The 17,852-nt window shown below is 36.9% G+C and overlaps 1 protein-coding gene across 11 annotated transcripts in view; it reads left to right on the top strand.

Moving 5' to 3' along the window:
- TANC2 (tetratricopeptide repeat, ankyrin repeat and coiled-coil containing 2) overlaps positions 1-17,852 on the top strand; it is a 357,151-nt gene that overhangs the window by 79,700 nt on the left and 259,599 nt on the right. For all 11 annotated transcript variants that reach the window (XM_079905965.1, XM_079905957.1, XM_079905960.1 and 8 more), the window contains exon 3: positions 8,219-8,290. In XM_079905965.1, the coding sequence (XP_079762091.1) occupies positions 8,219-8,290 (72 nt within the window). The remainder of the gene's footprint in view (positions 1-8,218; positions 8,291-17,852) is intronic.

Consider the following 17,852-nt stretch of genomic DNA (forward strand, 5'->3'; position numbering starts at 1 on the left):
TAGTGCTTTCGAATGATGCCGCTCATCTTTTCTTTTCATAGAAATAGTTTGGATAAGAAAAGAGGAACACTGAACTCCTAAAACTGTATCTCAAACCATATCAATACCACTTTTTGGTTTTTTCCTTGAACTTAATTTGATGAATACATTAATTTTAGAGCTGGCTCTTGACAAAATTAATTCAACTGTTGTTTTTCTTTTCAAGGAATACCTTTTGACTCCCAAGTTGGCACTGAAAATACCAATATGAAAAAGGCTTTCAAAGGCACACTTAGAACATTTTACAGTCCAGAGATAGTCGTATAAATAATTATTATACAGTGTGGCAGCGCTATAAAACAGATATGTATAATGTGCTTTGGAAGCACAGAAGAGGGAACATTTAATTCTTTCTGATAGGCCTCCAGAAAGTCTTTATAGAGAAGATTGGAAATGACATTTAAGCCATCTTTTGGTGAAAGGATGTTGTTGATCATGATGATGATAGATAAAGAGTACAGTTATCATTTAATAAGTGTTTACTTAGTGCCAGATGGCATGCTGTGTTTTATATTACTACATTTGTTTCTCCCCACAACTCAATAGGGTATTACTGTATCAATTTCACAGAAGTATGTAGATGAGTGATCATGACTGTGTTCTAATAAAACTTTATGGGCACTAAAATTTCAATTTTATACAGTTTTTATTTGTCACAGAATACTATTTTTTAAACTGTTTTTCAGTTATTTAAAAATGTAAAAACCATTCTTAGCTCACTGGCTGTCCAAAAAAAGGCGTCAGGGTAGATTTGGCTTATGGACTAGTTTACTGACCTCTGGTTTATATGATGAAGGGGATTTATTGGATTATATAACTGTAGTCCAGAGATAGAGTAGCTTTCGTCAGTAATTCAGTGTCAACAAGGATCTTAGTGTCTTCTGTCTCTCTGCCATAATTTTCATAGTGTTAGCTTTATCCCATAGTTTATTCCCCTTGTGTTTACAAGATGGCAGTCAGAATATCCAGGGTCTCCATGTGTAATCTTCCATGTCTAGGGAGAGACAAGACCTTTTTCAGAAGCTCTTTCTAATCTCTCTTGAACTTAATCCCATCAGGTTTTACCCCTACCACTCCACAGGAACCATACTAAATCATCTACATTGACAAATTCAGTGATCAATTCTCACTCTTCATATTACTTGACCTGTCAACATCTGATCTTTTCCCTTCCATGAAACTCTTTAGTTGACTTCTCTACTCTTCTAGTTTTGTTCCTATTCTCTGGCCACTACTTCTTATTGTCTGCTGGTCTCTCCTCATACCTGCAGCCTCGACATGTTGAATTCAGCCCCAAGGCTTACACCTCTGACCTCTTTTCTCTCTCTCTGTCTCTCTCCTATCTGTACTCCCTTCCTTGGGAATGTCATACACTTTATTTATTTATTTATTTAATAGGCTATAGTTTATTACAGCAAAGGGATAAAAAGCAGGATCAGTAAAGGAAAAAGGTACATCAGGCAGAAGCTGAAGGATACCAGGTATAAGCTTCCAAGAATCCTCTCCCAGTGGAGTCACACAGGACATACTAAATCCCCCAGCAATGAACTGGAGAAACACATGCAAAATGTTTTCTGCCAGGGAAGTTTGCTTGAGCCTAAAAGTCCAGGGTTTTTATTGGGGTAACTTCAGTGCTGATTGCAGTTACTGAAACTTCAGACCCCCCAGAAGGAAAGCAAGTGTTCATCATAAATCACATTTTTTACACACACTGTCCACACAAGCTGGTATAATGTGGTTCAAGACCTCAAGCATGCACAGTGCCCTAATCAGTTAGTAGCATAGGGAACATTCTAAGACCTCAGTTCCTAGGAGCCAGCCAAAGGCTAGTTATACAAGTAAGCCCTTCTGAGAATGTACAAGATTTGAGTAACTCAAGGCTGCTGGGTTAATTCTTTACTTCACAGATAGGTATCAAATTATCATGAACTTAATGTACTATATATACATACCTGATAAAGCAGTACATTATAAAATACATATATCAAATTATTAAATTATAATTAAATGTAAATAAATATATCATAAATGTTTTATGACATATCATATATATGATAAGCAGCACATTAAGTGCAAGGTATTATTTTTATTACAAATGAGTAATGAGGGCTGGAGCTGTCCTAGGGTGTGACTGAGCAGAGCAATAATGGACATTTGCAAGGCAACTCCTCAGAGCAGTGAATGGCAGGCTGTAAAAAAATCCCACTGAGGAGTTTTTCTCTCTGATGGAGATAATTTTGTCACTAGAACCATTTTGTCCCTCTCCAGTTTGTGGGAATGTCATACACTTTAAATGTGATTTATGTAATGATGGCATATGTATGTCAATCTCTGCTTATTTGTCTGTTAGGCATCTCAGACTTAGTATGTCCAAAACTGAGCTCCATATACTCTTCTCATCCCCAAACCTCTTCTCTCTCAGTCTTTCCTGTCTCAGTAAGTTGCAGATCCATTGTTTGGGCCCCAAATAGCAGAATTACCCCTGACTTCTTTCTGTATCTTTCTCTTCTGACAGCAGATTCTCTCCACTGTTCCTTCAGAATATATCCAGAATCTGACCTCTCCTCACCACCTCTACTACTCACTTAGTCCAGGTGTTTATCCTTGTCCGGTTTTTTCAGCAGCCTCTTAATTGGTCTCTACTTCTGTCCTCTTCTGTTCACTTCAGTTCCAAACCACTACCACCACCATCTTAATGATTTGTTTGTTATAGTAAAAAGACAGTGGAGGGTCTGGAAATGAAGACAGATTTTTGAAACCAGACACTTTAAATTTTAGGATTGCTACTTACTAGCAGTGTGATTTGGGGAAAGTCACTTTTCTTCTCTGAATGTGTCTTACATTTAAATGGGCATAGGGCTTCCCTGGTGGCGCAGTGGTTGAGAATCCGCCTGCCAAGGCAGGGGACACGGGTTCAATCCCTGGTCTGGGAAGATCCCACATGCCGCGGAGCAACTAAGCCCGTGTGCCACAACTACTGAGCGTGTGCTCTGGAGCCTGTGAGCGACAACTACTGAGTCCGCCTGCGGCAACTACTGAAGACCGCATGCCTAGAGCCTGTGCTCCGCAACGAGAGAAGCCACCGCAATGAGAAGCCCACACACCGCAACGAAGAGTAGCCCCTGCTCGCCGCAACTAGAGAAAGCCTGCACGCAGCAACGAAGACCCAACACAGCCAAAAATAAACAAACAAAATAAATAAATTTATTTTTAAAAATGGGCATACTACTTGTTTCATTGAATTATTATTAGTATTAAATGAGATAATGTTGTAAAGACCTTACTGACCCCATAGCCAGCAGAGAATAGATACTGAACAAATTGTAGTTCTTTTCTCTTTTCTACACCAAACAGATGAGCTGCTTTTCATCTTTTCTGGTTATCATCGTGCATACGTAGCCAAGGAACATCTTCTGTATGTACCCCTTCATAAGTGGACCTTGGCTAATAAACAAATCTAGCTTATGTTCTTGGTCCATACTTTTGCATTTTCATTACATTCCATATATGTCCTCCAATTCATGTCTCCCTTTGTTGGCATTAAGTGTATACAGTTCTTACAGATTCATACCTGAATAGTAAAAGAGACCAGAGTTCATATCTGAATAGTAAAACTTTAATCTATATGTATAATAGATTATATGTATATAGTTTTAATACTTCCCACTCCTTCTATTAAGGTCATATATTTACACTTCTAAAGGAGGATTGAAGACAGTCAACTTCAAAATCTTAATTCATAAAATCTAATATTTATTCTGGCACATTATTTAACTGAGAATACTAAAGATGGGCTGGGGCTACCAAATTCAAGGTCACTTAAGTTGTTTATTTTTCAACTGTAATATTTTGATCCTGGACTGAGAAGAATAATCATTTGAAGTATCTTCTACTTGCAGGAAAGAAAACATTTGTTTTGGAATTAGGCACTTTCTTATAAGCCTTTCTCTAACTTAAATTTCTTCATAGGAAAACACTAAATATGGAATATCGCTATGTAGTTGGTATTTTTTTTACTTAGACTATTTTAGTGCATTTATGACCTGAGTTGAAAGCTGTTCACACTATGAAGTAAATATTCCTATGACATTTTTCCCTTTGAAATAATGGGATGAGGAAGTCTATTAAAGGTGTGTTGTTTTATATTATTTGCTGGATTTAATTTAGTATGCTGATAAAAAAAAATGTTCTCTGATGAGAACAAATCTAGGAAACCTAAGCTCTAATTTTAAAAGCTAGCACTTAAATTGGACATCAGGTCTTTTAAAATTTTGTACCCGTTACATTGAAGAAAGTCTTTAACTCAGCTTGATGAGTAAATTCTAACTTCACAGACACAGCCCCTTTCTCCCCCGTCTGCACTTCAGGGTGAGGTAATGAGTCTTATGCAAGTAACTTGACTTGCTTGATGACTGAAGGTCTTCTGTTTTGTCCATAAATGTAGATGTATGTATTATGTGTGGGAGGTCTTATCTGTACTGAAGGAATTGTGTTTTAAGCAAAGCAAAAATAGGCAAAGTACTGTACATCATTGCAGTCTTGCTGTTTTGGTTAATGGAGCCGTTGATTGCATAGCATACCACAAGACACTTTTAAAGAGCTTGAACTTCCTTTCTATACCATCTTGGGTCAATGGTGAGTTTATTATTTAAAAGAAAATCTTTAGCTGTTTACTTTTACCTGAGAGTTAATCTCAACTCTTATGACTAACCTCCACTAGAGTAAGACATGGTTAAGATTTCAGTTGTAGAGGAGTGAATTGCTCAAATTTACTGCAATGTAGTTCTAATTTAATTTTTTTAATTCAGGCAATTAAAACATTTTAGATTATGATGGTATCAGAATTGGTGACTTTTTGTCTTGCCATTGGCTGGCTGACTCAAAACTGTCTTAAACCATTTCTTGTCTGTAGTTTTCCTGTAGGTTGTTTTATTGATACGCTGACATACTGCAGATCGTGCAAATTTAATTTGTTTGAAGCCTTGTTTTTTTATTTCTTTTTCTCCTTTTATTATTTAGAAAGACATCCTGGTGAGGGGAAATGTCTGTATTTTATTCGTATTACCTCTCACATACTTCAAGGGCATGTTTTGATGTTAAAACAGAGAATGTGATGCATGTATGTAATTTTATCCATGTGGAAAATGAAAATTTAAGACAGGCCTGAATACAAGTGTTGCTCATTGTAATTTATTCCCAAGTAAAAGAGAAGAAAGAAATTTGCCTTAAAAAATTAGATGATCAGTAGGAAGGGAAATTGACCAGGACTGTATTTACACATCCTGATCCCTGATATAAGATGCCACAGATTTCTGGTATAGTTTTATCTTTTCATAAAATGAATTTTTGTTTCACAATAATTTAGGACCTCATAATACTTTATTTTTTTTCTTTACCTGTTGAGAGACCTGGATTGTTTGACCTGTAGAATTTCCCACAATCAGTATTTTGTTGATTATACACTCAGGAACAATTCAGCATTTTCTTCTGTCCTTTGTTTTTCCTGGAAACTGACAGCTAGTTTCAGAGGTTTGACTAGACTCAGGTTTGATTGCTTTGGCAAAACTGTAGTTGTGTTCCTATCATTAGGAGGCATATAATGTCCAGTTTTTTCTCTTTTTTGAAATTATTAGCCATTGATGCTCGATGGCTGCAGAGATACTAATTACTTGCAGTTTGTGAAATGGTGATATTTTATCTTTTGTTTCCCATTTATTTGGAATAATTTTATAGAGAGAGCTCTCATATACTTTTTGGCTACTAGTACAGTTTATATAGGGAATGTAGGATGAATTGCTGATTCTTTCTCTTCCACAGTTTTCAAGATAATGAACTGGGCCCCTCTCAACCTCAGAAGATGATCAGTTAGTGTAGTAGTGCTGTGGTTGGTTGGTTTGTTTTTTTTTTTAAAAAAACCATTACGATCTATAGTCAATTGTACACTTAGTTAGTTAGTTCTCTGGTAGAGCTAGGAAGAGGCCCATGGGACAATATTCCCTGAGTTCTTGAATGTTGATGAGCTTCTTCACTGTGCTTTTTTTTGACATGACCTCAATTTTACATTGTCTTTAATAGCTTCTTTACTGTTGCATATGTCAGGGTGTTCCAAGTTCATCTAGTACTTTTCCTTTGCTAAACCAGCTGGTTCTTTAAGAACTTCTGATTTCTTTTAATGGAGAATGGCATTTCAGGATAACAGTCTGGGCCCTAGGAGTGGTTAGTACTACTTGATTAGTCAAGGTGTTAGGTGTTTTAAGTGGACAGAGCTAGGACATACATGTGACTTGTAAGACTGTACTGATGTTTCCAATATAAATTCAATACTAAAGAGTTTTTACTTAACTTCTTCTGTATTCTTATATCTATAGTTCCTTTCTTCCACCCAGAGAATGCTGTTTCTCAAGGAGATGATACCATTAGAGTATCCCATAATTTTTCATTTGCTTTATCAATAATTTTATAATTATTCATTTGCTTTTTAAGTACAGTGGTCTCACAACATTCCAATTACCAATTTTGATTTCTGAAATCAGTTACTTTTTGTTTATTCTTTCTTCGTTTGTTTTGGCTGTACTGTATCTTCATTGTCAGATCTTATAGCCATTACATATTATAATCTCTCCATTTAAAACTCTCATTTAGTCTTTTTTTTTGAACTTTTTTTTTTTTACACAGCAGATTCTTGTTAGTTATCTATTTTATACATATTAGTGTATATATGTCAATCCCAATCTCCCAATTCATCCCCCCTGCCCCCACTTTCCCCCCTTGGTGTCCATACTTTTGTTCTCTACATCTCATTTAGTCTTAATTCTACAGTCAGTTGTATATGTATGCTCACCACCAGTCCTTATTTAATGTCTCTCTAGTCACTTTGGTTGCCTAAAGTTAGTTTTCTGGTAGAGCTAGGAAGAGGCCCATGGGAGCAATATTCCTTGAGTTCTTGCATGTTAGTAATAGTTTTTCTTTACTCTTTATACTTAAAGGTAAGTTTTACTGGTTGTAAAGCCTTTGGTTCAATTTTTTTTCCTTGTGTGTTTTAAATATATTATTTTGTTTTCTTCTGTTGTTTTCCCTTATTAATCTTGTGATGTATTTGCCTAAATGCCCAAAGGATTCTTTTTCCCTTTAAAGTCCATTAGTTTTAGTAGAAATTGTCTTGGTGCATTGATCTGAGTTGATGAAGTAGGACACAGGATGCTCTTGAAATATGTAGTTTCAAATATAGATGTGTATATATATATATATATATATATATATATGTGTGTGTGTGTGTGTGTGTGTGTGTGTGCATGTATAAATGTATTTATACACACGTATAACTATATATATTACACATACATAGCCACTTTTTTTCCTCTGGAAAGCTTTCTTGAATTATTGTCTTTCAGTATTTGTTCTATTCTCTCACTTTGGTTTTCTTCTTCAGGGACTCCTATGTTTATCCTTATGCTGGATCTTCTTTGCCTATCTCCAATATTTATCCCCTTCTTACAGATCCTTTTTAATCTATTTCTTCTTTTTAAAAAATTTGTTAAAGATTTTCTTCTTACCTTCTATTTCTTTTAAAACCTTTTGTGTTTGTTTGCTCTTGTATTTCTTATAGTCTTCATTACTGAAATGATTTTTGTTTGATTTCTCATTATTTCTTGGTTTCTGCCTCCTCATTTCTGAGTTTTTCTGATTCTGATTTATATTGCTCTTTCATGTATTATGTAATTTTCCCATTATCTCTCATAAAACATGTAAATGTAAATTTTATTAGAGTAAAATATATAGCCCTAAGGATTATTTGACATACTTTAGATTAAATAAGCAGCTGTAATTAATTTAGACATTGCTTTAAATCAAGGCTTTTAAATTGAAATTCTGTTAATGAACTTCAGAGTAGATAACATTGCTTTATTATATGCAAAGTAGGGTGTATATGTATGGGGGTAGGGAAAGAACACCTTCACTTTCTTTAGACTTCCAGAGAGGAGTGTAAACCATCCCCACAAAAGTAAGGGTAAGGACCTTTGCTTTGTGTATGAAAAATCCTCACATGTTTTAATGATTGAGCTTATAAGAAATGAAAACAAATGATAGATATAGTAGTGTTAAGATATAGATGTCGCCAGGGATGATATTACATCAATTTCATTATCTATTCGCTTATGATCGCTCTAATTTTATGCAGATGGAGGGAACGAGGAAGCACCGGATCGAAGACAGTCAAGTGTAGACTCTCGCCAAAGCCGCTCTGGGCAAGGTAAATTTTCCTCAAATTTATTATTAAATTAAAAAGAACAGATACCAGCTATTCCTTTCCAGTACTTAATCTGAGGACTGGGGTTTTCACTGGGTCAAGTTTAGATATTCTCATTTCTCATTTAGGAGTTCAGATGTTACAGTCTAATTAGTTCCATATGATAGTCATCTATTCAGTATAAAAGAAAATGAGAAATGGTCTCTTTTTTAACGATATTAAGGTTTTAAGTAATTTTGGAGCATTGTGGTGTATGTCCGGATATCACTTTTGGAATATAACCAAAAGTAAATTTTTAGCAGTAACGTTTGTTGCAAGTATCATCACACTGGCTTTTAAAAGTTCATCAATGCAATATTTGTTGTCTTAGCTGTCTCAGAAGAAATGGGTTTTGTTTATAATGATTACCTAAAATTAAGATCTTCTTACTTATTTTCCTTTTCTGTTTAAAATTTATTACCATAGGCTTTTGACTGGTTTTTTTGAAGTGACCACTTCAAAACTAGGTTAAAGTATTCTCTACCAGTGGGTTTTCAGATAGGCCTTCCCTAAGGAACATTTAAATTTGCAGGACTAGCACCTCCACATTTTTCTTTATAGTACTTATCACCTTTATATTTGTTTTCTCTATCCAAAACTAGAATGAATGTTTCATGATTGCAGAGATTTTTGGTTTTCTTTGTTCACTGCTGTATTTCCAGTGCCAAGAATAAGTACCTGGTATATACAATAATAGTTACTGAGTAAATACTGTTGGATGAATGAAGTCATCTCTAAGAGAATGAGAGTTAGGAACCCAGACTGATTAAAATACTGCAAAATTTCAAGCAGTCATTACTGAGTTTAGTTTTTTGAGAGTATTTACAAATAAAATAAAGCCTTAGATATACAAATGTGTGATGTTTTAATCCTGTAAAAGCTCCTGGTTCATTTATTCTGTAATTCTGTTCCCTTTTTTCTCCAACTTTGCTCTTCCCAAGTATCAGAGTTGTACTATTTTTAATACAGTGGTTTGTCGCAGAATAAAAAGTAGAATAATATATGCAGGTTGATTTGGAAATTTAAATTTACACCAGTACTTTTAATCATTTTTAAATAATATGCACGTATTATAAATGTCAGGAATTTGTATAAGTTTTTACTTTTTCATGTTACATGTATTTTGATATAAAAAAAGAAATTAAGAGAAAAACTGAATTGTAATATATAACTATATCAAATCAACACATTGTACACCTTAAACTTATATAATGTTTTATGTCAGTTATATCTCAGTAAACCTTGGTGGCGAGGAAAGAAAGAAAATGAGTTTATGTGTTTAAAATCCTTGTTGGGCTACACCCCGCAAGCCTGCATGCCCTGTACTTGCCCAACCTCAAGACAGAAGAAAGAGCCCAGAGTCAGCAACAGAGACATCGGTGGTTTAATGGATATGAGAATCTTACATGTCTGAAGCAAGGTCCTGTGTGCAGCAGACAGTGGGCAGGATATGGCAGCAGTCTTCACTCCCGGGAGCGGGGATGGGTGGAGGTGTTTACCAGTTATAGGGGGAATTGATGTCAGGTTGGCTCATCGGTTACCAGGGAAACCAGCAGAGGAGCACACCCCTCACTGCCCCTTTGATACTTATCGTGGTGGAGATGTTCTGATCTGAAGATTAGACCAGGCATTTACTGATTAGGCTCTATGATTAAGAGGGAAGGTCAGTCATGTGAGTAGGGTGTAGGTGAAGCAGGGACTGGTGAACAGGGCATGTAGAGAGAGCAAGAGAACAGCCACCTTGGGTGCCCTCATCATATAACCCTAAAAACAAAATTAGTACAAATTAATAGAAAAATAATTATACTAATTTTTATTAAAGTTTAATTTTATTTAATGTCACAGATATAGATGTGGGAGATTATTAATTTACCTTGTGCCCTCTGAATTATGTCAGTTGAAATATTTTTCAAATCAATGAGTGTAATTGAATTTTAGTAACGAAAGCTGAACTTAACAACAAAATCAGTGATTTTCATGATCTGAGCACAGGTGCCTGATCTCAGAACTCATCAGGACTGATCTCAATTAGAAGTCATCAGGAACTGTATCATTATGAGAGTTAACTGATATAAAAGCATGTTTCTCACCTTCTTAGAGAGTTTATTTGTAATACAGTAAGTCCCCTACATACGAATAACTTCAAGTTGCAAACTTTCAAAGATGCGAACATGTGTTCGCATGTCCACTCACGTAAGTTAGTTCACGTCTGACGTATATTGTCACGTACGTGCATCCTCTACAAGTGGTTGTGCTTTTGTGTACTTTACTGTATAGAGTACAGTTGTACAGTATCTTTATTTCTTTATTTCAAGCCCAGGATGTCTGGAAGCAAGCATAAAAGCAGCAGTGTATAGCCAACTGTGTTAGTTGTGTTGGACTTTCGAACAAATTGGACTTCCGAACGCACTCTTGTAACAGAACTCGTTCGTATGTAGGGGACTTACTGTATCTTTTTATTCAAAAGACAGAAATAAAAATACAAAGCCATCTATAATGAGTTGGAATGAATGAGAATCCACATTATCAGGAATGAAGAGATAGGATGAACACATACTTCTACTTTTTCTCCTTTCAGAAACCTGCTAAAAGATCAGCAAAGGGGAATTAGAGAGGAGACAAAATCAACACAATTTTAGAAACTAGGGAGTATATGAATAATTGTAGACTGGATGCTAAACTCAGTAGCAGAGAAAATCAAGAAAATAATCTGATTTACCCTCCAAAAGACTAAAAAAACTCAAGAATGGCAGCATGTGGAAGTGGAAGTGAAAGGAGGATTGGTTGAAAGTCAGTCAAAGAAGCCCTTGGTTCCTGGGACCTCCTTCTCAAAATTAGCTAACCAGTTAGCTTGACAAGTGCCCAGCTCTTCACCCCTAACTTTGGCAAAGGCCAGAAATTTATTCTTTGGAGAGAGCAAAAGTAGAGACTCTCTCTAGAGCAGAAGACACCAGGCATAGTGGAGGGCAGGAGTCCCATACTGAAAATAATCAACCTTTTAGTCTTTTCTCCTAACTGTGAGCAGCTGACCAAGGATTACTAGATATTTGAGGAAACCCTGTAAAGTATGAAAGGTAGAGATTAAAATAAACAGGATAGAGCAACTGAGAACAGATCTTTTGCAGAGGAAAATAACAACCATTATAAACAACTTCAGGGAAATAAGAGAAAATAATACAGCCATGAAATAAGAAGGAGTTACTGTAAAAGAGTTATAATTCTGATTTTTAAAAGAGGCTCTTAGACATTAAAATTCTGATAGAGATCAAAAAAGCTTTGTAGAAGTACTTAGAAAATTAATGTTGAAGAAATCTGTGAAAAAGTCGAGCAAAAGAACAAATGTTACAGAAGAGAAGTGAGGAGTATTAAGAAACTTACAGGGGCAGTCCAGGAATTTCAGTATTCAAATAATAGTAGTTGGGACTTCCCTGGTGGCACAGTGGTTAAGAATCTGCCTGCCAGTGCAGGGGACACGGGTTCAAGCCCTGGTCTGGGAGGATCCCACATGCTGTGGAGCAGCTGAGCCCGTGCACCACAGCTACTAAGCCTGCACTCTAGAGCCTGTGTGCCACAGCTACTGAAGCCTGCGTGCCTAGATCCCGTGCTCCGCAACAAGAGAAACCACACAACGAGAAGCCCACACTCTGCAACGAAGAGTAGTCCCCGCTCACCACAACTAGAGAAAGCCCGCGTGCAGCAACAAAGACCCAATGCAGCCAAAAATAAATAAATTAATTAATTAAAAAAAGAAAAACAACACCAGTAGCTCCCAGAAGAAACAGAGAAAATGGGGAAGAAATCATCAACAAAATGATTCAAGAAAACTTTCTTGGACTAAAGAACATGAGTTTCTGGTTCAAAAGGCTTACTGAGTACTCATTACAATGGATGAATATAAACACAAACTAAGACACATCATGGTGAAATTTCAAATCACTGGGTGAAACAGAAGGTCTTTTCATGCTTTCAGAGAGGGAAAAAAATGTGTCAAAGTAACAGGAATCAGTTGGCTTTGGACTTCTTAATGGTAGCATTAGATACTAAATGAGAAATGGAGCATCACCTTCAAAATTCTGAGGGAAAATAATTTCAACCCCTTTGTATTTCATATGCATTGAAACTATTAATCAGATGTAAGAGTTAAATTAAGATGTTTTAAGACATGTAAGGTTTTTTGTTTGTTTTTTTGTTTTGTTTATTTGTTTGCCTACCTTGTACCCTTTCTTAGAAATCTGTTGCAGGATGTGATCCATCAAAATGAGAAAGTCAGCCAAATAATAAAGGGAAAGGTTACAAGAAATAGGAAATTTAACAAAAGAGAAGCGTAAAGAAATCTTCAGCATACAATGAAAAGACAGGGTTGGAGGGTAAACAGACCAGATTGGAGTAGCTTAGAAGCTTCCAGAAGAGCCATTCTCAGGAAAATGAAATTGGTAGAAATCTGATGCATTTAATTATCTTTAGAAAAGTTTTAAGTAATTGATGAAAGCCTTAGGGTTGAATTGGTGATAAATACATAAAGTAGTAAGTGAAAAAAGATCTAAACTCAAATAAAAGCAAGTAATGTGTGAAAGGAGATGTTAGAATAAGTTCTCAGTCCTTGGGGTAGTGTCTGGAGTAGCTGAAGTTCATGTCAGTCACCTCCAGTGGTAAACCATATCTGTTTTTTCCAGTGTGGTACAAATATTTTTATTATTTGATTTGGACCATTATGGTTGAGCAGTAGTGCTCTAAAGCAGGGTGAGCAAATCTGGCCCGTGTGGCCTGCTTTTGTACAGTTGATAGATTTGATTTGCTAAGACAGTTTTAATTATTTTTGTATCTGTGTTCATGTGGGATATTGGCCTTTAATTTTCCTGTCTTAGGATGTCTTTGTCTGATTTTTGTATCAAGGTACTCCTGGTCTCATAGAATCAGTTGAAAGTTGAGAGATATTTCTCCCTCTTCAATTTCCTGGAGTATTCTTTATAGAATTGGTATTATTTCATTCATATATGTTTGATAGAATTTCCCAGGGAGGCATCTGGGCCTGGAATTTTCATTGTGGGAAAGTTTTAAAATATAAATTAAATTTCTTTAGTAAATATAGGACTATTCAAATTAACTCCTCCTTCTTGGACTATTCAAATTAACTCCTCAAGAAAAACCTTTTTTTTTTGTTTTTGTTTTTGTTTTTTTGCGGTACGTGAGCCTCTCACTGTTGTGGCCTCTCCCGTTGAGGAGCACAGGCTCCGGACGCACAGGCTCAGAGGCCGTGGCTCACGGGCCTACCCGCTCCGCGGCATATGGGATCTTCCCGGACCGGGGCACGAACCCATGTCCCCTGCATCGGCAGGCGGACTCCAAACCACTGCGCCACCAGGGAAGCCCGAGTAACCTTTTTAAATCTATAGAATCTGTAATGGTGTCACCTCTCCTCATTCCTAATATGGTTAATTTGAGTATTCCTTCTCCTTGTCTTGATCATTCTGGATAGAGATATATCAATTTTATTGATCTTAAAGAATCAGTTTCAGTTTTCATTCATTTTCTGTATTGCTTTCCTGTTTTCTATTTTATCAGTTTCTTCTTTGGTCTTTATTATTTCCTTACTTCTGCCTGCTTTGGGTTGAATTTTCTCTTCTATTTCTAGCTTCTTAAGGTAGAAGCTAAGATCACTGATTGGAACTTTCTTTTCTAATACAGGAATTTTAGTGCTATAAATTTCCCTCTATGTACTGACTTAGCTGCATTTCACAGACTTTGATGAATAATGCTTTTCATTTATTTCAAAATACTGCCTAATTCCCCTTTCGGTTTCTTCTTTAACCCATGTGTTATTTAGAAGTGTGTTGATGTAGCTTTCAAACATTTGAGAATTTTCCAGATACCTCCTCATATTAATTTCTAGTTTAATTTTGCTGTGGCCAAAGAACACATATTCTGAGTTAGATCACGTTTTATTGAGATATGTTTTATGGCCCAGGAAATTATCTATCTTAAATGTTCTGTGTGCACTTAAAATATGTGTATTAGGCTCTTTGGGGGTGGAAGGTTCTATGAATATTAGTCTGGTTGAGTTAATTGATAGTGTTGTTCAAGTCTTCTATATCTTTGCTGATTTTATGTCTGCTCATTCTGTCAGTTATTAAAAGAGGAATATTGAAATCTCAGACCGTAAGTGTGGATTTATCTATTTCCCCTTGCAGTTCTACTACATTGCTCATACCACTGATCCTGTGGTCAGAAAGGATTCCCTTTCCTCAGAGATTTAAGTATCCCCTACAGCTGCCATTACTGAAATAGTCTTACCTATAGGCAGGGCTGGAAGAGGAAGGTAAAAGAGAAAAAAGCCAGATCTTCCCACTCTCACAGTCCTATATGGACTGTCCCCCCACCACTGCCCCATTTATACTCTCTAATCAGAAAGAGAAGACTTGTATCTGTTTGACTCTGGTGTGCCAATCCAGGATTTGGATTTCCTTTGAGTTCAGGCTGGGAGTTCGGTGACATTAAAAAACAACAGGAAATGCATCACTGAATTGGTTGTCTTTCAAGTTCTGGTTTCCTTCCACAATTTGCCTGCCACTGTTTAGTTTTCAGAGTCCTCAGATTGCTGCTCCATCATTCTTTCCAGGGTTTTCAGTTACATTCATGGGTTTTAGTTATATTCAGTTAACACAGGGTGTGCTTACTCCATTTTAACCCAGAACCAGAACCAGAGCCCTTCCATTTTTTAAAAAAAATGGATTGATTTATTTTGGCCACGTTGGGTCTTCGTTGCTGCGCGTGGGCTTTCTCTAGTTGCGGCAAGCAGGGGCTACCCTTCGTGGTGGTGTGCAGGCTTCTCATTGTGGTGGCTTCTCTTGTTCAGAGCAGGGGCTCTAGGCGCATGGGCTTCAGTAGTTGCGGCACGTGGGCTCAGTGGTTGTAGCTTGTGGGCTGTAGGGTGCAGGCTCAGTAGTTGTGGCACACTGGCTTAGTTGCTCCATGGCATGTGGGATCTTCCCAGACCAGGGATCGAACCCATGTCCCCTGCACTGGCAGGAAGATTCTTTTTTTTTTGGCGGTACGTGGGCTTCTCACTGCTGTGGCCTCTCCTGTTGCGGAGCACAGGCTCCGGACATGCAGGCTTAGCGGCCATGGCTCACGGGCCTAGCCGCTCCGCGGCATGTGGGATCCTCCCGGACCAGGGCACGAACCTGTGTACCCTGCATCGGCCGGCGGACTATCAACCACTGCGCCACCAGGGAAGCCCCTGGCAGGTGGGTTCTTAACCACTGTGCCACCAGGGAAGTCCCTTTCCATTTTATTATATTTTGTGTTGGCCTGTCTGGAGGGTAACATTCAAAATATTTAATAATTAATATGCCAAAAATATCAACCAACCAGAACAGATGCCAGTCTATTCAGAACAAACATTATCTTTAAACAACTGATATGCCTGTAGAGGGCCATAATGCTTGATAATCTGCCCTGCCTAATTGTGGATATAGTTGCTATTTAATGTCTCTTCTCAGTAATAATGGCAGACACGTAAGGTAAGGTGTCTGGTGAGGTGTGTTAGTCTTTGGGCATGAGGGCTCTCTCCTGTGTGTTAACTAACTAGTTTGGCCTCTGATCTGTCTTTCAGATGCAGTGGATTCTGACTCACACATACCCACACTCATTGCTCTGGTTTAGGGGCAAAGACCTCTGATGTCATCTGCTTATCAAATGTAGGAGATGGGAGATGGCCTGACTACTTGGACTGAAACAGATCCCATGCCACTCACTAAGATTGCTGCCCCTGAGAACTTCCTGTTCCTTGCATCTCTTGCTTTTGTGGTTAAAACAGACCTGGAAACACTCTCATCTTTTACAGTTATCCTCCTACACATGCTGTGGGCTATAATTTCCTCCCTCCAGTTGCATCTAGTTTCTGTCTTGCATGGATTTCTTAACATTCCTCCTCCATTATTGGCTTTTTGTTTTGTTTTATAATTCTTTAAGAATTTGTTCTTTTTAAGATATATTTTCTATCATTTCCCCACCACCTATATTGTTGTCATTTTAGTCTGAACTACCATCGTTTCTTTCCTTTACTACTATTATAGTGTCCTAACTTATTATTTCCATTCTTGCCAATATATAATCTATTGTCCATTTGATAGCTATACTGCTCTAGTTAAAACAAATCAAATCGTATATTTCCCCAAACTTGAAAAAAAATTCTCCAGTGGCTTCCTATCACATGCAGAATAAATTCCAAAGTCTTTATCATTCCCTATGTGACCCTGCCTAAGCTACCCTTTTCCTAATACTTTATGTCCTCCCACTCCCTTCATTACCCACTTTGTTTCATCTATGCTGGCCTTTTTGCTTAAACATGTTAAAGAGTGTTTTCTTGGAAGGGCTTGTACATTTGTTCTTTCTTGACTAAAGGACTGTAGATTTCTTCTTAAGTGAGAGAGGCCTTCTCTCTGACCACCTAAACACCCAGCTCTAACCTTCATAATTGCCACTACTTTACTTGTTCATTGTTGTCTCAACTACCAGAAAACTGGTTTCATTTGAGCGGAGATTTCGTCTTATTCACCACTCTAGCCTTAGAACACTTGCATATAAAATTTTTTCAGTATTTGCTGAATGAAGGAATGAACAAATATCTGGCACTTAGTGTGCGTGGGAAAGTATGTGGATGTGCCCAGGTCACATATTGATCCAATATTCACTTCCGTTATTTACGTAACTGAAAAAGTAAAGCCGCAGTGTGAGGAATTTGTTGGATGTATGTAGTTTGTCAGACTATCAACTATCTATTGATTTGTGAATTGAGGCTCTTGAAATAAGACTGTAAAACTGATTGTGACAGTTTAACCTAGTATAGCCTTTTAAGGTTGGCTGGTTATTTTCTGCTTTCCAGCGTAGCATTTTGTGCATTATTGGGTTATATTATATACCACATCTGGTCTTATTTGTCGGTTGGATCTCTGTTTTTCTTAGTAATCTAGGAGTTCATTAATGGTAGGATCTTAGCATCTAGCACAGTACCAGTGTCTTGCATTTAGGCCATCGAATTGATGAAGGAAGCTTATCAATTCTAGGAATTCTGGTTCTGTATTTCAGGAATCATGGGGTACTTCATCAGAATTGTTTTTTTTTATTGTACTAGCTCCATTTTCTGAATCAAATGATTTTTCATTAGAGGTCATCTGTACATAAGCTGACTTACTGCTTCTAGATACTAAATAGGTGCATGAACTAATGTAATATGGCTGAAACCCAGTTTTGACTTACTCCTGCAAAGATAACATTATGCAGGCATTAGACTCTGATATATACGATATGTATTGGTATAATAATGCCTATGATCAGTTCATGCTGGAAGACTGGGAAATTGCACAGTATTTGACTTTGTGTGATTCCCATTATTTGTAGCTGGTTTCATTTGATTATTGCATGCTGGTGTATCTATAGTAATAATGTACTAAATTTTCAAATATGCTATCTCCTGGTTCTTTTTCTTTCCTTACAAACATATGAAATATTTCGTAGAAATGAGATG

Source organism: Stenella coeruleoalba (genome assembly GCF_951394435.1).
Source record: "Stenella coeruleoalba genome assembly, chromosome: 19".
NCBI lineage: Eukaryota > Metazoa > Chordata > Mammalia > Artiodactyla > Delphinidae > Stenella > Stenella coeruleoalba.